This window comes from Centroberyx gerrardi, chromosome 6, assembly GCF_048128805.1.
Source record: "Centroberyx gerrardi isolate f3 chromosome 6, fCenGer3.hap1.cur.20231027, whole genome shotgun sequence".
NCBI classification, from domain to species: Eukaryota; Metazoa; Chordata; class Actinopteri; order Beryciformes; family Berycidae; genus Centroberyx; species Centroberyx gerrardi.
In genome coordinates this window covers 5,019,667-5,039,303 of record NC_136002.1, presented here as the reverse complement: position 1 = coordinate 5,039,303, position 19,637 = coordinate 5,019,667, and the positions used below count along the sequence as shown (strand labels likewise).

The 19,637-nt window shown below is 42.4% G+C and overlaps 2 protein-coding genes across 4 annotated transcripts in view; one reads left to right on the top strand and one right to left on the bottom strand.

Moving 5' to 3' along the window:
• The window catches only part of nf1a (neurofibromin 1a), an 81,155-nt gene that overhangs the window by 9,001 nt on the left and 52,517 nt on the right, over positions 1–19,637 (bottom strand). For 2 of the 3 annotated variants that reach the window (XM_071914367.2, XM_071914368.2), the window contains exons 36-47: positions 10,179–10,611; positions 9,584–9,924; positions 8,321–8,523; positions 6,277–6,470; positions 5,424–5,564; positions 3,295–3,574; positions 2,073–2,287; positions 1,587–1,648; positions 1,345–1,486; positions 1,014–1,115; positions 453–593; positions 81–207 (exon numbers count right to left, since the gene is read on the bottom strand). In XM_071914367.2, the coding sequence (XP_071770468.1) occupies positions 81–207; positions 453–593; positions 1,014–1,115; positions 1,345–1,486; positions 1,587–1,648; positions 2,073–2,287; positions 3,295–3,574; positions 5,424–5,564; positions 6,277–6,470; positions 8,321–8,523; positions 9,584–9,924; positions 10,179–10,611 (2,381 nt within the window). The remainder of the gene's footprint in view (positions 1–80; positions 208–452; positions 594–1,013; positions 1,116–1,344; positions 1,487–1,586; positions 1,649–2,072; positions 2,288–3,294; positions 3,575–5,423; positions 5,565–6,276; positions 6,471–8,320; positions 8,524–9,583; positions 9,925–10,178; positions 10,612–19,637) is intronic. The other variant, XM_071914369.2, reaches the window with a different exon arrangement.
• Positions 11,026–13,320, top strand: LOC139923576 (uncharacterized). Its single transcript, XM_071914384.1, has 2 exons — positions 11,026–11,072; positions 11,601–13,320. The coding sequence occupies exon 2, from the start codon at positions 11,607–11,609 to the stop codon at positions 12,270–12,272; it is 666 nt and encodes a 221-aa protein (XP_071770485.1). The 5' UTR covers positions 11,026–11,072; positions 11,601–11,606; the 3' UTR covers positions 12,273–13,320.

Here is a 19,637-nt window from a genome sequence, read left to right as displayed (position 1 = left end):
TAAGTGAAGGCGGGATATCAAGTAAAGTGTGCCACATACTGATTTTGGAGGGTTGCTTGTAAGATTATGGCTGCCGTTACCTTTTAATAGGTGGCCCACCAGTGCAAAGTTGAAGTTGGAGCTGAAGTTGAGGCCTACAAAGTGATCCATCTGCTTACAGTGCCACTCTAAAGGACGCCTGATCTCCATGAACACCTCTTCTGGACTCTGCGGCATCAGAACAGGGTTAGCCGAGGGAGGAGGAGGAGGCAGTAGAAGAAAGAAAGAGAAGAGGGAGACATAGGAATGTATGCTGGGGCATGAAAGGAGTGATCATTTCAGAATCATTCACATTAATATTGAGTGATTTCTCAAGTGTGATTTCTGATGGTATCCTTGACTTCATATGTGTCGTCTCAGGTTTGAGGTTGTGTGTGTGTGTGTGTGCGTGTGTGTGTGTGCATGTGCGCTACCTTGTCGTTGAAGACACGCAGTGTGTCCAGTGTGTGGAGGTTCTGCTCCAGCAGGGCGGTTCCAGCGGAGTACAGGTTGACCTCGTCCAGCTGCAGCACAGCCACGGCCACCCAGAACAGAGCCTTGTGCATGGGAGACTCCTGCAATCAGACACAGGGGGCGCGCGTTTAGGGGCGCCCAGTGACCTCCCGATCATGGAGGGGTGTACTACCATAATGGAGGGCATAAAATAGTTTGAGTTGTTTTCTTTGGGATTTAACACTATTTAAGAAAAGGTGGCAGGCTTTGGCACATTTGATAACGCAATGGTTGCCAGCTAAAATCACAGTTTGTGTATATCATCATACTAAAAATAAATATTAAAAATTACAATATGATTGGATAATTGATTGAAAATCTGTATAAACTTCACAATGTAGATTTTGGTTACTTGTATCAATTCTAAGGCTTCAAAAGGTATTTTTAAATATGTAGCACCAGTTTTGCATTCTACAATACATGGTAACACTCAGCAGTAGCATTTCAGTGCGGGTAGGGGTGGATTTGCAGCGGCTGTATACCTTGCTGAGTAGAGGCTGCAGCTTGGTCAGAGCGATGACAGTGGCCTCTATTAAAACTTGGCTGTTGTAATTATCCGGCCCCTTTAGACAACTCTCCAGACCCTGTGGTGGTCGCATAAGGGAGAAACAGGAACAAGAAACAGGAGCAAGAGAGAGGGAGGAGGGGCGACAGAGAAGAAGGGCAGACAAATGCGGGAATTCATTAAATAACATGACAAGTGGAGATACTTGCTGGTAAAAAAAAGATCATTTCAATGTCTCACTCTCCTAACCTTGACAACATTTCCAAAAATGTCAAATTCAGACTCAGTGAGCGAATGTGCATCCTTACCCGGTCTATGCTGAGCAGTGGGCTGGCCTTGCTGAGGATGCGGATGATCTGCTTGATCTGGCCGTGGCTCACCCTCTTGCTGATGCAGCCGAACACCACCAGCGCCCGCGGCTGTAGTGACGGGTTGTACTGGAACGCGAACCTGACCGCAGACGCACACAAACACACGTTATGAGGGATTCACGCTCCACATGTATGGACTTAGGACGGTTGCATTGAAATCAGATGGAAGAGTTTCGTACTTCTGTGCGAGCTCTGTCCACTGGTCTAGCCACTTGCAGGCTGGGATGTCCCTCATACAAGCCTGGAGAAGAGACAAAGAGCGAGGTGTTGGAAACAACTAGCAGCTTTTACATCATGACACGTAGGTGAAGGTGTGTATATGTGTGTCTGAATGGGAAAATAAGTGGAGAGAGAGGCAGATGCTACATTCAGTCATGTGGGAATAACCGCTGGAATGACTTCATTGTTTTAAGAGTAATATTTACCATCTGAAAGCTGAGGTGAACAGTAGTTTCTAGCAGTATTTACCATCTGAAAGCTGAGGTGAACAGTAGTTTCTAGCAGTATTTACCATCTGAAAGCTGAGGTGAACGCTAGTTTCTATTAGGAAGCTCGCATCTACTGTCTTTCCCATATGACATGAATGCATCAAAAGAAACAGAGCGGGAGGGAAAGACAGATATAGAGAGTGTGAATGTGTTGATTTTCTATACTGTGTGAGTGACCTCCATGATCTCCAGCAGGGCCTCTGTGACGGTCTCCAGGGAGGACAGGGCGAAGGTTTCCCTCTCGTAGGAACCAGGGGAGAAGGACCGGTCGCGGTAGCTGGAGCGGAAGGCGATGACAGCTGCCGACTTGACCTTGCTGATGCCGAACAGCAGGTAGAACTTGGGCAGGGAGAACTCAGTCAGGCTCAGCCGCAGGACTTGCTTAGTCTCCTCTGGAATCATTAAAAAAAATAAATTAATAATAATTTTAAAAAGGACATGCTAAATATGGAATATCTGCAAAAATGTTAGACCGGCAAAGAATGACTGCTTTTGGAGCGATTTCAACGTTCATCACATACAATTATAGTATGGCTTACAATTAGGGTTAGACCTTAGTTAGCAGTAGCAGTACTAGTAGTAGTAGCAGTAGCAATACTAGTAGTAGTAGCAGTAGCAGTAGCAGTAGCAGTAGCAGTAGCAGTACTAGTAGCAGTAGCAGTAGCAGTAGCAGTAGTAGTAGCAGTAGTAGTAGCAGTAGCAGTACTAGTAGCAGTAGCAGTACTAGTAGTAGTAGCAGTAGTAGTAGCAGTAGCAGTACTAGTAGTAGTAGCAGTAGCAGTAGTAGTAGCAGTAGTAGTAGCAGTAGTAGTAGCAGTAGCAGTACTAGTAGTAGTAGCAGTAGTAGTAGCAGTAGCAGTACTAGTAGTAGTAGTAGTAGTAGTAGCAGTAGTAGTAGCAGTAGTAGTAGCAGTAGTAGTACTAGTAGTAGTAGCAGTAGCAGTAGTAGTAGCAGTAGCAGTACTAGTAGTAGTAGCAGTAGTAGTATAGTAAATGCAGTTTCAGAGACTTTTCCACCTTCCCAAGAATACAATTCTGGGGGAGTTTTTTGTGTATGAAACTGGTCATATTTAATTTTAAATATTGGTACACGCTATCAGCAGCTTCAATCCAAAAAATATCGGTATCAACCTTTAAAAAACACATCGGTCAAACTCTACTTACAATGCTACTCTGCTGTTAATTGGTTAATGGATTAAATCTGAGAAAAATTCCATGGCAGTTTTGCTCAACCTCTATAAATCAAATCAAACCATGTCAGATTCAATTTTCAAATGCTAGCCAAACTCATGCTTGACTGCACCTAGATTTAAGCTTGCACTGACATTAGCCAATTATTCCATTTACTACATTGTAATGCACTGTAAAATCAGTTGAAAGTGTTGTCGGAGCTCCTCACCGCTGAAGTTGAGCTGGGAGCAGGTACAGAGTGAGTGGATGATGTTGATGACCAAACCGTGGGTGGAGGCCCTGAGGGACAGTGGCCCGGTGGCCACCAGCAGGGTCACCACATGGAACAGGTAAGGTAGGTGGGCCGCAACATCCAGGGAGTTGTTGAAGGACAGCATTAGCATGTAGCGTGCCAAGATGGCGATGTCGTCCCACATGAGGTGCTGCTCCAGAGTGGGAGTCGGCGACAGGCAGGTCTTGTCAATGATCTTGCACATCCGACCTATGACCTGCCACAAAGCGAGAGGAGAGACCAATAAGACTCTGAGACACCATGGTCGAAAGCACTTTCCCTCAACCTGACTCATCTACATTTATGTCAGTGAGTGATTTCCTATGTTTCCCAGAAAGCCTTTCAACAGCACCCAGAGACAGGGTGAGCGTCGGTGCAAAATGGCGGCTCTAGAAAGAAGCCCTCGCTCTTTGATTCTGAGGGACTGACACCAAAACCTGATGTTTAGTGTTGATGTTTTAGATCGCTAAAACATTTTCTGCCATCAACCTCCATTGTGCTGGAAATATCATGACATGACGTCACATTTACATTTGGCCAGTTATTCATGAAAATAAGGATATAGACCCAGAGATACAAGATACATCACCGATAGCTGTTTTTAACAGTGTTAAAGTGATATAGGGATGTATTTTTCATGTACATGAGATGGACATGGAGATGCACTTGTAGACAGGCTATAATCAACCAATCCACAGTGAAGACACTTCTGAAACACTATGCATGTCCTTTTGGATACTGAGTTCATACATAAGACAATATAGCAGTGGTTTTAACGGTCAAGAAAATAGCATTGGTCGAATCCTTGGGTGACAAAGAGGCCAAGAGCAGCAGACAAGGGCCCATTGTGCTCAATAGGCTTGCCTACCATGACATCAGTAGTGGCTGGCACATGCCAACCACACATGCACATGCCCACCATGCGGATAACATCAATAAAAAGGCTGATATATCGTAAAAAACCACCACACACAGTTATGAATGTAGTATTTTGAAATCTCTTAAAACACTTTGGAAAAACGACACAAAATCTTTGAGGGGATCGGCACTTCAAGTCAAACAGTGACTCTGTTCGGCTTTTCTTTGGCAAAACATCTTCACAATGGCTACCATTCACTGCAATGCCAATGTCTGCCATAATAGGAGCCAGGGCCTCGCTTTTCTATTGTGTGTCTGGCTGTGTGTTGTGTTTGTTTATCTCAGTAGGAGGGTAGATTGGGATAAAGAGCACACAGATAGATGATGGATAGTGAGTGGATGAGTTTGTCACTTTGGATACTGTAAGTAAGGAAAAGGGGACAAATTCACAGATTTGGAGACATTTCCTGAATTAGTAAGTATTTCATCATTACATTTGCTGTAGACTCTTCACATGATGAAGTTTTTGCAGAACTAAAAGCTCTAATGAAAATGTATTTGTCCATTAATCCCAAATATTTGTCTCATTGTCATTTAAGAGTATAATTAATAACACCGTATCAATGCTGTAACATCTTATAACATCTTTGTATTACTGTTATGCAAAATGTAACTTAATTAATTCTAATTGTAATACAGTAATACTGTAATAATACTACTACCAAAAAAGGAAAGATGTCACTCAACTCCACTGGGACACCAAGAGATTCACCCTTCTTAACTAGGGAAATTTAAGGATACTAACCATACTGGCATGGGTGAAGAATGGTGGTATTTGTATATTTGCTGAATTTATCTCAGCCAAAGAATAATTTCTGCCATTTTGCATGATTTTATGATGAGTCGAGTACTGGCTGACAAATATAGTGACACAAAGGACTGCTTACCAGGCAAGAATGCAGCACAGAAAAGTGTCTTCTGTGTTAAAAAAGGAAACACTGACCAAGTAGTGGTGGCTAGCTTCTTTTGAAAAATGAGTACAATAGTCTTAGAGGCATTTTTGCGAGTTGCATTAGTCCTGTAACTTATAGCACAGACTTCAATGAGACAAAAACATTGCCTGTGATAACATGTAAATTCTGGAGCCTCCATGTAGTTTTCATGCAGTCCCGTGGTAGCATGTATTAGCTCACGGTGTGGAGTCTCACCTTGCTGGAGACCAGCTTGACATTCCCTGAAGCCAGAGCCACCGCAGTATCAGCCATGACCTCGGCCTTGATGGAGCCCAGGCCCCCTGTGGCGCTGGTCTTAATAAAACTGTCCAGCACCACATCCAACAGGTCCGTTATCTAAAAGCCAAGTGGAAAAGATGAAGGTCAAACACGTATGTTGACTGTAACATACCTCAATGGCTACCTATGTCTGCCTAGACCAATTTCTCAGTGAATCAAACAACTGCACCGGGATTAGCAATTACACTCATGGAAAGGCTATTATATACCAGTAGTAAGACACTCAGTGGGTAGTGACCAACTACAACCATCTCAATACCCCCATAATTATACCTAATTGCGTTTTTTGAACACTTAAAGAGTAATTTTAAATATTATTTCTGAGATGGAAAAAAAGAGATGCTTCCAACATGATGATTCCATGTTTGCGTTCATTATCAATTTCTCTCGCCTACATAGCCTGGTAATTTTTCCCCTTTGAGATTGCCTCCCCCCCTTTGTGAAGTTATATTTCCTAATAAGATTTACATGGGCAGGTTTATTGTGCTTCGAGGCAATGCATTAAGTAAATGAATGCTGTACGACAGTGTGCCACTGAGGGGATGCAATTAACATGACAGAAATTGTTGATATAAAACAAGCTGCCATCTCACTCCTAATAATCATGTCCTTACCTTTCAATTCTGGAATTTGAAAGAATTCTTCAGCAAATGTTAGATACTACTTCAAGACTCTAATTAGGTTAGCTTCTTTTAGATCCTTGGAGCCTCTGCCAGCCGATGCTGCTTCTAGTTGCAGGAGTAGAGTTAATGTAATAATGAAGGCTCACCTGCCCCAAGCTGCCCCAGATCTTGGCCTGGATGGAGGGGTACATCTGCTTCTCATTGATCGTCATGGTGATGAGCTTGTCCAAGATGGCAGTGACGCGCTGCCGCTTGGCATCGTCGTTGTGCTTACAGAAGCGAACCAGGTTGAGCAGCCAGGGCGTCATGTACTCCAGGCAGAGGTGCTTCAGCTCAATACCTGTACAAGAAAAAAATTGCGCACACAATTATAATTTTACATTATAATGTCAGGTATGGCTAAGTAATCTTTAGGGCCAGTATTGATATTAGGATTTCTAATTATCTGTGACTTTGGGCAGTGAATCTCGACCTTTTTCATATCAAGGACCCCTAATTTAGTCCACATTAGAGCCACAGACCCCCATTTGATGAGATTTTGCCTCTCAGACCCAAATCTGAGAATATTTTTATTGTTGGATTTCCTTGACTATCTGTATTGTAGGTAGAGAGATAACAGTCATTCTCGAAACAGTCGAAACAGTCATTCTTCTACATTCTCTAATTGTGTTCACTTCTTGTAAATGAAAGGGTGAACTTTAACAATTCATCAACTTGCTGGGGACCCCTTGGAACCCCCTCAAGGACCCCTGGTGGTCCCCGGACCCCACGTTGAGAACCACTGACTTAGGGTGTGTTCATACTATTCCACTTCTGTTGTAGGAAATGTGCTGCCTCAACCACATTTTGTGTTGATTATGAAAAGCGTGTTTGTTTCTGTAGCGACTAGCTGCAGCAGCTGCTGCTGTCAGCAAACAGTAGTTATGCATTACTCTCAAATTCTTAGCAGAATCTAATCTAAGCGTTTTGGCGGTCTAGGCGCAGAACCACCAATGCACATCTGTAAATGCTCACACCGCGGTAGACGCCGCAAGCAAGCTAAGGTGACACTTGAAAACAAAACTATAAACCAGCCTTTACTCCCAGTAAAGAAGAGGGCAGCAAGCTGTAATTGTGTAAAATCTAGCTTTAATTTCCTTTAATCGCCTCTTCTTGTTTACAAGCAGAACCCAAATTTCCAAATGTTAATATGAAACAGTGAATGGAACTTCTTTCAAAATGTAAGCATTTATAGTGTGATATAAAAAGACTGTTGTTCTTATTCACAGTGATGGATTACCTTTACCAACCAAATTAGAAGTCTCGGGTATGTATGCATGTAAAAACAGTAGCAGGATGGAAAGTGTAAAAAAAAATGAGTGAAAAACTCAAATCACACAGGAATTGTCCTTTAATGCTGATTTTCTAAAGAAGTGAACAGCATGGTTTCCACTACAGTTGGGCTGAAATCCACCACAGAATGCAATGAATGTGTGAAACAAGCTGAAAAATACATGCTGCTATATTCCAGTAAAATGACCCATTAGTAAAATCCCCGATATTGCCCACCTTGCCCAGAAAATTTATCAAATTCCCTGACTTTCCCTGTCTGGAATACACCTCTCAAAATTCCATGATATTCAAAAAACTTCCATGATCAGTAGAAACCCTGAAAAAGCAGGATAGTGTGACCACAACCTTATTTTTCGTTGAGAAGCACACGTACAGAAACCAATATGAACACAATGTGCTCAGGTATACCAGCGTATGCCATGCTTGTGAACATAATGAAAGATGAACATGTACAGATGCAGGTAAAGGACAGACAGCTAGATAACATCTGCTGCTCTGTCCTTGCTGCAGTGATGAATGTAGCCGCTGCAGGTCGCAGGCTGAATGGCATGGTGGGGAGACTGCAGGCCTCCCAGCCACAGCTCAATGCACACTGATGGATGAGGCAATCAAACAGAACCCCACCTAAAACTAATGGCTTTTACATCAACTGGTCATGACATGGTGATGTTCGTGATTGTGAGACAGGGAGATGTGTGGGTGGGTATTGAGTTAATGCAAAGTGCGCGTCTGAAACGGAAACGGAAAGTAACTGCGAAAGAACGAGAAGGAAGTGATGTTGATGCGTGACAAAATGTATGTCAGTGTGTGTGTGTGTAGATGTATACGTGTGCCAGTACATGTGTCAATTGGGCTTACTGGACTTGCTGAAGCCTGAGATGCACTCCTCCAGAAACTCCAGTGTCAGATGGGGCTCATTGGCAGCCAGGGTTTTGCTGATGGACACTATGAAGAGGGTGTTGTTGGCTGGGATGCACAGGCCCGACGTCTCCAGCAGCTGGCCCTCAATCTTTAAGTTGAAGGTGCAGGTCAAAGCGCACAGGAGATTGTACGCCGCAGACCTGTGTGGGGAACATAAAATAGTTCAGGGTTTTTAAAAAATGTTGTGCCAATACTTCCAGCATTTCCCTCTCATTTGGGGCACATGGCACATGCCACAGCACATCAAAACAGATACATAAAATAAGGTCAGAATGATCCATGAGAGTAAGGCATTGACTATTATTGATTACATTTGGGAGATGTAGTGTATGTACACAAATGGCTTCCTAAAGTGTACACTAATATCTTCTACTATATCAGATAACACCATTTTCATAGCATTGCATTTTCCAGAATGCGCAGTTCCACTTAGGCTAGAGAGACACTATATAACCAAAACAGACTGAGAAGATTAGACATTACGCACTGAACAACTGGCATATGCAGATTATTTTTCTTTTTGCGTCGTACAGGAGCTTGGCAACCAGTGGGATGTGGGAAACACACACTTGACGACCAGTTGGGTTTGGGGAACACACAACTTGACGACCAGTGTGATTTGGGGAACACACAGTTGACGACCGATTGCATTTGGAGAACACACACTAACAGATTTCCCGCCATGGAACCCACAAATGTTGTGGAAACAAACTGCTGTATTTTGGTTTCCTTCTCTGGTGCTCAACTCTCATTGGCTTTGACCAGCTCCCGATTCAAGTCGTTCAAAGTCCTGAACCCTCACACACTTAAAGACCATCTGTACGACCACCACAAACTAGCGTCAGTTGTGATGCCAAATTGAGGCTATAATCAGCCTAAAAGTCATGTAGTGTATCCCTAGACTTAAAGCTGCACTAGGCAACTTTGCACTTTAGCGGCTCCAAATGACAATGACAAATTGGAAGCTATTTAAGAGACACTTATTGATTTTACTCGTAAGTTTGGATTTGTCACTTCTTGTGGCCATACCCGATACCAGAATTTAATTTGGGTAACGAGGGCGAATCTGCGGGGTCATAATTACGGGGATGACACGCTCTTCTCTGCTGTAGCCCCACTTTGTCATTTCGGCTGATAAGACGCGAGTGCTTTTACATTAAAATCTGGCCTTTCTAACTTTAAATGCTCTGCAGGACTGACCTGAGACTGGGGTCAGAACTGCCCAGGTTGAGTAGGGCGATGTTGAGCAGGGTGCCGGGAACGTCTTTAGGTCTGATTTTGGTGTGCTGGGGGATGGAGTCGGGCTGTGACAGCTCCCAGCGTGTCCGGATGTGGATGATGGACTGGACGATGGCGTCGCACTCCTGGTGCATGAAGGTGAGCGGTGTGCCCTGGTTGGCCATGGTGAGGGTGAACTGGCTCTCGTCCACCAGGCAGATCTCCTCAATCTCTGAGGCGTAGTACACGTCGTTGAGGAAGACAGGCTGGCCAAGGACACGAGTCCGTTCAGCTGAGGTCACCTGCACTGCCGTAGAGCCCACCTGATTGGCAAGAAAACAGACATTATTGTTTTGGCCAACCCAAGGCTAACTAAAATCTCTTTTGCCACTCATACCTTGAATATATTCATATATAATCAACTGAACTTATGAGCTTATTAACCAACTGACCTCCACTAAACCAATCCTTCTATCAAACCATTCTATCAAAGTTAATTTTGAACCAGAATATATTATATACTGAAGACAAATCTAAAACCCTCCAAATACTCAATGTGTTAAGGCTGCAATCTTACCTTAATTGAGACCTTGGTGTCTTTGTGAGCCAGCTTGAGGGCATTGTGGAACACTTTAAGGTCTTCCTCCAGGGTCAGTGTAGCTGCAGGCAGCTTCTGTTGGTCAGGCTCGACGTGCTCGGCCAGCCTGGCCGGAGAGTCAATGAATTGAAGCCGCTTGCTGCCCTTCAGGCCAGTCAGTAGCCTCTCGTGGTACTTGGTATATTCCCTCACCCAGGTATTGCAGTTGTAAACGTAGACGGCGGCTACGTTCTCATAGGCAAAGCCTGGAAAGACCACAAACCACTTTGAGAGGAAGTCTGTCTTGAAGCGATTGCTGGGCCCCACATGGGTCAGATCCACCACAATCTCGTAGGGCTTGGCATAATAGGGTTTGAGGGTGAGGAGGACATGGTAGATGAGCAGGTCACCGTTGATCTGTCCTGTTTTGAATCTAAAGAAAGGGGACAAGGAAGATGAGACAAGGTCAAATTCAGTAGAATTAAAGAACTCAAGGCCTTGTGATATTGTGTTTTGAGTGGTTAGCTCACATTAAAGTCTGCTGAAAATCCTTCAATAAATAAGTTGCTAATCCTTCTTCATTCAATCATTCAAAGACACCAATGCCAGCCATTTCTTGGTGTGCTTATCATTAAGGGAGTTTCTGAGAAATGACATAATACATAATATATGCAAACGTTTTTTTCTTTGTCTTCCTTCTCTTTTAAGATCTGATTAACATCTGTGGTACCAAAGCGAAGGCCCAAAATAACCAGGCCAGAAAGAGCCCCAGAGAGGGGACAGGAAGTGTGTTCAAAGCATCTCAAGAGTGACTCAAGCTGCAGCAGGTGTCTCACTCCGTCCCTCAACCAAGACCTCAACATCATTCGCTCTGCTCGGAACCAAGAAAATAAGGTAAGGTTTCCGATACACGTTTACCCAACTTCTCTTTCTGATCGGACTATAAATCAAATTCAAACACTCTAATAATTACATCATCTCAAAAAACACAAAATGGCAATTCATTTGTAAAATCAAGTTTCATATTTTTGGCATGAACTCTCTGCAATATCATTTTTGACAGTATGTCGAGCAGCTCCACCAGGGTTAGGAGCAAATGAGTACATTAAAACTCACCTTGAGCAGCTGGGCTGCAGGTTGAGGATCATTAATTAATAGTTCTGCTGTACTGTGTGACAGTGAGAATAAGACTTATCTTGGCCAATTAACATAGAAATTAGGGAAGCGCACAATTTTGATTAATTTCCCTTCCAAGTTGAAGTAAGATTAACCAATCCCAGCTTTCTCTGCAGCACACAATGAGGAAATTGATTAAACCATAAAAACATTACAGCTACTAGAAATATTTCACTACTGAACCCATAAAACTTCCAGTGCTTAATTTGAAAGTAACTTTCTTTTCTTTCTTTCTCTCCATTTCAGAGCACAATGGAAAGCACCAGAACTTCTCTATGCCTGTTTCTCCTACTCAACCAGCTGTCAATCTGTCCTACCCTTGCAAACCAGCCTACAACAGATCCTATGTCTGTGTTTAGCACAACAGAAGATCAAGATAGCAACTCAACTGCCAGTGTACAGCCTGACCTCACTACCACTGACCAGACAGACCCTTTTCATATTCCCAACAATGCCACTGGTGCTGACTGCCTAATTGACACCCAGATGGGGCTGATTGCTGTAGCCTCGGCGGGGGGACTGATCCTCTGCCTGCTCATCTCCACCCTGGTACTGGCTTGCCAGGTATGCTACCTACAGCGTCGGGCTCGCGCCCCCCGCCCCTCCCGTTCCAACATGGACTTGGTGAGTGGTACAGGGTATTGGGGCACCGACCGGCCAGAGGTGGCAGGACTGGTCGGGCCGTGTGACTCCAGCGTCATGCTCGAGGAGGTGAGGGCAGACAGAGAGATGGAAGAGGAGAAGGGGGAGGCTGCGATACGAGAGAAAGGGGAGAAGGTTGAGGCCGGGCTCGAGGAAGGCGCCAAAGCAATGGCATTTGATCCAGAAGAAATGGCCGGTCAGATGCAGAGTTCCACTTCCAGGGACTCCTGTCTGGATGTTCCCAGGGATCTAGAGGACATGCCCCTAGTGGTGTGAGGTAGTAACTCCACCCCACTAAACTCCAGCCTCAGACAGATTCAAAGCCGAGAGCTCAGCTCCACTCAAGACATAAACAGCAACCAGGCCAGTACAGCTCTCGTGGCTCAACGCAAGTTTTTGTGCATTTGGCATGTTTCATTTGGGTTCTTTTCAAATATTTTCACCTTGGATAATTAGTTCAGTAAAATGTGCATGAATTTTGTTTTATGGTGGTATCAGTGGGATACCTTCTGCATAATTGTATCAATTAGTAAAATACAGATTTTTTTTATAGAAATACTTGGATGGAATTGTGAGAATCTTTTATTGAATTATGTGATAAGAACAGTGTTCCTCTGCGGACTTAGTCAACTTAGTATAAAGACAGAGGATGTGAAGATACTACTTAGATAAACAAGGAAGGTGTACATTTTTCATGATATCACAGACATGCAATAAAGTGGGAGAAGGAATCCCAATTTAATTTTTGCCAAATTAAGTATAACCTTTCATACATCTAACAAATGAGTATATGGCACATTCTCTGCGTTCTTGCTTAGCAATAAAGACAGTAAGACTGCTTGATTTGGCTTCTTTTGCTTGCTTTCCAACATAACATAGACTGAAGTGAATACAATAATTTTGAAACAGTGTTGAAAACAGGGCAGAACAACCACCGATAGATTAGCATACTTCTAAAGCATCCCAAGATCTATACCCAATTTTTATGCCAGGGACCTTGTTTGCTGCTGAAAGCAGACTTTTTAAAAGCCATGTTGAAACGAATGGTCAAAGAACTGGGTATACAGTCTGCCAAGAATCCTTGTTATATTAATGAGTCTCTCTGTTGACCTTCACTTGTGTCAGTTGAGCTGTCTCAGATCTCTTAACTGTACTGCAGACTTTCTGATCTAACTGTACTTTCATAACTCTCCTGTGTATGGAAAAGAGGCTGTTTAAACACCCTGTTCTAAGTAAATGGATGTTTTTGCAAAGTGTGAATGACTCCCTTGTTTCAAATCAATGTTTGACTATTTGACACCTTTTGTGAATGGTAATCAACAAGGGAAAACACATAACTAAAAAAAATTGTAACAAACCAGATGTTACACAGCATTAAACTAATCACACGGCTCTCCAGTTATGGGCTTAGATAAAGAAAATGTAATAAGCGGCTGCTGAGTTAACTATTAAAAGGTTGGCCTGAAGATATAATATAATGTAGTTAATAACACCTATTAGGTTAATTATTAGGTTAATTATCTTAACTTCTCTATAGCAAGCTAGACAATGTCAAAAAGAACAAATTTTATGATTTTGCAAATTTTGAAATTTATTATTTTGGTCACCATTCTTGATGAGTTAACAGAATAAAACAGCCTGTATTGTGACACAGAGAAACAATAATGCAGTTTAATGAAGTGTGCAGTAAACATCATTATAACTTCATATGCAGCTGTTAAATAAAGTCTATACATGGGCCACCCTAAAAATGACAAAAAAAACATTGTGACATTTGGTCTGCAAGGAACATAAAAGGCCACATGCAAGTAAGTATTCACTAGCTAAATTAAAATGACCAGTAAATCAATATGCCACCAGGCCTACATGTACATAAGTATTTGTTATTTATTAACCTACCTGGTTTAATAAATAAATAAATAAAATCTGTGAATCTATTTGATACTGAACAAACTGACTGTGAGAATGTTTAACTGCTGTAATGTAATAAGGCTTGTGGAGTTGAACATGGAAACAGGAAAAATCAATTTAAAAAAATGCTTTCTACCATCTCGTAACAAAAGGGCCTCACCAGCTCGTTGATAGGCATGAGATAGTACTAGCTGTATATTTCACAGCAGCTTTGAAAACTTAAAGGAAGTCCCAAAATAGCAATCTGATGTGGGTAGAACAAATTCTCGGATGCAAGATGCTTGTTCAAGTGGCCACAAGGTGGCAAATGGCTTTCAATGAACATGTCATTGAAGGATAAAAAGAGCCTGTTTGTGGCGGTTTCTTCTTGATACAACAGATAAAATTTGGGCAAAGAATTTTTTTACCAATGCAGAGAATATCACTGAAAGAAACACAAACGACAGACGTGCCATTTAAATTCTACAAGGTGAACACTTAATCACTCCCTCAGAGCACAGACTCAATTGCAAAACTTCAACCATAACCATGGAGGTGCAGTCCATCACTGTCACACAACGCCTCTGAATTTAGACTACAGTGTTTACCACAGGCAGATAGATTCCAAATGCACAAGGGTGTCATCAGTTTCACAGCTCACACTTCCTGTAACTGAAGCAAGAACCAGTCATGCATTCCACACCCCCAGTTACTGCTTTCATTCAACGGGCACCATGTGAGCCGTGCAACTGCAGAATATCCTACCACTAATATACATTTAATATACCCTGGGATAACACAACAACAGGTTAAGCCGTGTCTTTGGTAAGTACATTTTAATTATTTTAATTATTAAAATGGATTGATGCCGGAGCCAAGAATGGGGCACGGTGTCCACATGTAGGTGTACTAAAAATATGAGTTGAGGGGACAAATGAGAATAGATACAGATAAGTCATGTATATTTGTAGTTCTGGCATTTGTAGTTAAAATCACCTGAATATGTGAAGCTTTAATTTATTCAAAAAAAACAAAAAAGCATATTTCTAAAATGTTTCAATCCATCAAACGGCATTAGATGGTAGTGATTAGGAAAGGATGATGAGGGAAGTACATTAAATATGTGTTACAGAACTATGCGGGTTGCTTTTTGATTAAATTGAAAAATGTTTCTAAAAATGACTATTATAAGAATATTTAATATTGTAAAAATGAGATGGAGAAATGAACATGACAAGCCAGATGAAAATGTTAGCTGTGGTGCTTTAGATATAGACAACATGGACCCTTAAAACACAATGCCGACTTTGAGTTGCATTTTGAGGAAATGATGCCAAATGTCAGATTACATTTCACAACATTGCCGGTTTTTGCTGAAACTCTCTTAAACCATTTCCTCATGAGACAGCACATCTACAGATCCCATATCATGCATCACTAACAATATATTTTCCTCTGTTCATCAGCTACAAAGAGACAGAAACCAGCCAGAAGACGAGAAGAAAATAATGAGGAGAATCTATTTTGTAAGCCTACTGTTTCTGTGGCTGGTGCCACTGACAGTAAATGGCACAGTGACACCTAGACAGATTCATAACTTCACAACCTTAAGGACCGGTGAAGTGACGGCAAGTAAGAAGAGCTTTACTTCCCTTAACATGATCCAGCAACATCTCACCAGTGAACTGCAGGCTCAAGACCCATCGACAAAAAGGAAGGCATCCAGCTTACCTTCATTCTCAACAGGTCGTTTACCTACGAGGGCTAAGAGAAACGCACCTCCTAGTGATGGCCAGACAACAAAACCCAGCAGGTCCTCAGTTAACATCTCCACAATGAAACCTGAAGGAGTTTCACCCACATGGCACAGCAAGGCCTCAGGCGCTAACTTCACATCGTCCATCATGGGGGATTTAAGTCCAACAGAGGCAAAAACTACGAACACCAGTCCTGGACCTTTACAGCCATCAGCTCAAACAAAGAATTCTGTAACATCCTTACTGAATCAATCAGCAGATATCCAAAGAGCACCAACTCCCATTTCCATCTTGTCTCAGTCAAACAGCTCAACAGAGGGAACACAGTCCACGACACCAATCCAATTTAAACTCACATCATCAACAACAATGGTTATAAACACAACTCAAGCCAACAACTCAAGAACAGAAGCTACAACTACTGCTCCACTGCCCAGCACCTTCTCCCAAAGCCTAGGTACAAAAAAGACCTCCAACCCTCTCACCACCACTGACCAAAATCTTACCAGCCCATTGATAGGTCCAACACAGACCTACAACTCAAAACCTACGACCCAAATCTCCACTGAAAAGACATCTACCAAGCCTGTTGTAAACAACTCTACAAATGCAGGCACAGTCACAGGTGGTGGTGATGGTGGTGGGACTACACAGCAAACAGAAGGTACACACAAAACACCCATGGTCGCCACAAAGATACCATTCATCCCCACCACCAAGGCAAAGAAAAAACCAAAACCTCCACTGAAAAAGCCAGACAAAAAGGCACAGTCCAATAAGGGAAAAAGCCACGGCACAGCGGTGGCATGGATAATAGGTGGAGCATTGGTGTTGATGATGATAGCATTCCTGGTCATTTATGTGAAGAAACGGAAGCTCCAGAAGCAGCAGATAAACACTAGAGACTGGGCCGGCCCTTCACCATTTCTTGATAGTGGAACTGACGGCGATGGCCAAGTCGAACTGAGGTCATCCAATCGAATTTCCCTCTCCAGCTTCCTACCTCAGAGGCTTTCCAGGAGGCTGTCCTTGCTCCAGGAAACGGATGAAGAGTTAGAAGACATTAAGCCGAGCAGTACATTTGGAGATAATCATCCAGGTAGTACATTTGGAAGAGAGGTAGCTGGAGACGAGCTACAAGCAAGAAATGCGACTGCTGTGGTTGTTCCGGAAAAGACGCAGATGGGGGAAGCTCCCGAGATTGTTGGAGCTCCAATCCAAGTGACCTCTTCACAAACCAATGACCCATCGTCCACGAATGACCCTCCACCTCAACCGCCTGCTTCACCTTTAGAGATCGTTGACATCGGACAACACCATTCGGCAACTCCCCCTGCTCTAGCTGACGCCGTAGACGCTAACCCTCCACCGCTGCTGGATGATGGCCTAGAGCAAACTTAGATGAACACAGCAAACAGACATTCTATTCCCCCCAGCTCCACCTCCACTGGTTTCTATGCAGCAACAACAACTGTTGTGTTGTGTCAAAGAACATAAGAAACTTACTCTGATCCTTGTCCAAACAGAGGAAACCACTGTCACCAAGATACAGAACAAACTGATGCCTATCTATGCCTCCACTGCAGAAATGAAGACAATCTGGCAAGACATATTTAAAATGACACCATGGCTTGGTGGGAATGCAAAACATTCTATTTCATCATTAACTGCACATATTGATCCACTTTTACGCCTTAAGAAAGAGTCTTAACTGTTTTATACAAAATTGACATCTAATTTCCATTACAGTTACTTTGTTCCATGCTGTTGTGTTGCTGCTTTTCCTCCAATCTAATTTCAAAAGAACAAAATATAGTAATGAAGTGCCTAAATATCATCATTATCTGATGTTAACGAAAACCATATTGTTAAAATAAAGTATGTATTTTATTGTGTATGTATTAAAGAAAGCTTCTAACTAAAAAACAAAGCATTCTCATGCATGGATAAAAGATACCGAGAGGGAGGAATAGAGATGCTATGAGTGAATGAAAGTCAGAGTGAGGCTGAGCCTCTCTAAGGCAGGCCTGACACCATTAGTGAGTGAGTTACTGCAATGCTGCAGTAGCTCTCCCTGTGTAGATCAGTGCTGCCCAGCAGTATACTAACAATACAGAACGATACAAAGTTTACAAAAGGAAAATGTCAAAACCATAAAAAAAGAAACTATGAATCAGACTTGAAACCACAGCATTAGCAGCAGAAAGCAACTTCAAATTTACCCTATTTTCTCCTGTTCATATCTTCAATTCAGCCACCTTTTATCGTCTGATATCATCATGGTCTTTCAGCAATGTTGGTACTGCTCATGCAGGGTGAATTGGTTATTGGTTTAATGTTATGTATATATGTATAGCTCTACCATAATTTTCCCTCCTGGGTAGTGATAGAGAAGCAAGCAATGTCTGCTCCCCATCCCCACACCAAGGATTCTCACACCAGAAACTAAACCACAGCATGTTCTTTATCCCCCTATAAAAATGTCACCCAGACTGAAGATACAGCCAGCATAAATCCAAAGTTCTCAGTGCCCAACACCTTCACAGCCTCCCCAGCCACTCTTTGAATATTATCTGATACAATGTACCAACGCTGCAGAGAATGCTAAAGGAGAAAATATGACCATAACGGCTTGCATAAGTCTTTGTATTTATATTACAGCTGATAGGAAAGCAGAGGGTGGTGGGGTGCTGGAGAAAAGAGAAGTAGCTAAATTGAGTGAGACCACAATACTTATTTTGGTTTTGTTTCACTTCTTGCAGCCAGGGAGCTGACTAGGGACAGGCATACTGCGAAACATTCTGACAAATAGTTCTGAATGCCACAGGCTAAATAAAAAATTCAGTTTTGTAAAATCCTATGCCTCAGCTGTTGGTTTTCACACTGGTGTTGAGGAAGTCTTTAAGTGTGAATCTAAAAAAAAGGGTGTGAATCATGTTGCACAGGCAATATGTGGCTTCAGTGCATTACAACATTTAAACATCAAAACCAAAAGCTGGATTTGAACCTGAAGCAAATAACACATATTTGTTTGTCTGTTGTCACTAATTTGAAATGGCCAGAGTATGGGCATATAGCACATTAATTCAACAAATTAAGTACAGTTGACCAAAAGAAGATCAAAACCACCCTGGGTAGTGTACAATGAGTTGATCTTTGCATCTACATATTAGGAAACAAGTTTCAAGATTTCTCAAGAGCAGATTGAGAAAGTGAAGACTGCACCAAATCCTGTCTTGTAGATTACAAAGTTAATGTGTCATCTACCAGACAGTGTGTGTTTTTTTTTGGGCTGCTAGTGTGCCACTGGTAGTGTGGGCACTGCCATCATAAAACAAAAACCACTAGCTACAGGGCAGTCATTCTCCCCAATGTTCCCCGTGCCTCTGCACTTTTCAGCTCCCAGCTGCTCTTATTGCAGAAGCTGTTAGGGGCTTCTGACAGGAAAAAGAAATGGACGACTCATCAGAGGCTTGAAAGGCTATTACCAAAAACATTGTGCCATACAAGCTGCGACAAAAGAAGTTCTCCACTACAGTTTGTGGAGACAAAGGTATAATTACACCTACCAGCAGGGAAAAAGTTACACTTAAAGGTGGAAAAAAATAGGATTTTCTTGTATTAACACTTTTTTGCATTTTATGATAAAGAGACAAACACCAATAAAATACAAGACAACAATACAACAACAGAACAAGCAGGACAAAGCCATTCAATACAATAAGTACATAAAGTGGGGAGTTGGGTATGCGGAGGTGAACAGGGTGTCGAGCCAGCAACACCCAAATCACACAGGGGGCACAAGCCAAGGAAAAGGTACAAAGCAAAAAGATACCAGGTGATACATTAAAACTATTGTTCAAGTAAGATCTGACTAAGGTCCAAGGTCCATCAAGTTCATTAGCGTATTGTTGAAGGACTGAGGCTACCCACTCCATTGCTAAGTCCATGAAGTCTTCATCCAATTATCTCATCATAATTGTACGCTTTATTT

Excerpts from the sequence above, each read along its gene's own strand:
- LOC139923576 (XM_071914384.1), top strand. The coding sequence starts at position 11,607 with ATGGAAAGCACCAGAACTTCTCTATGCCTGTTTCTCCTACTCAACCAG.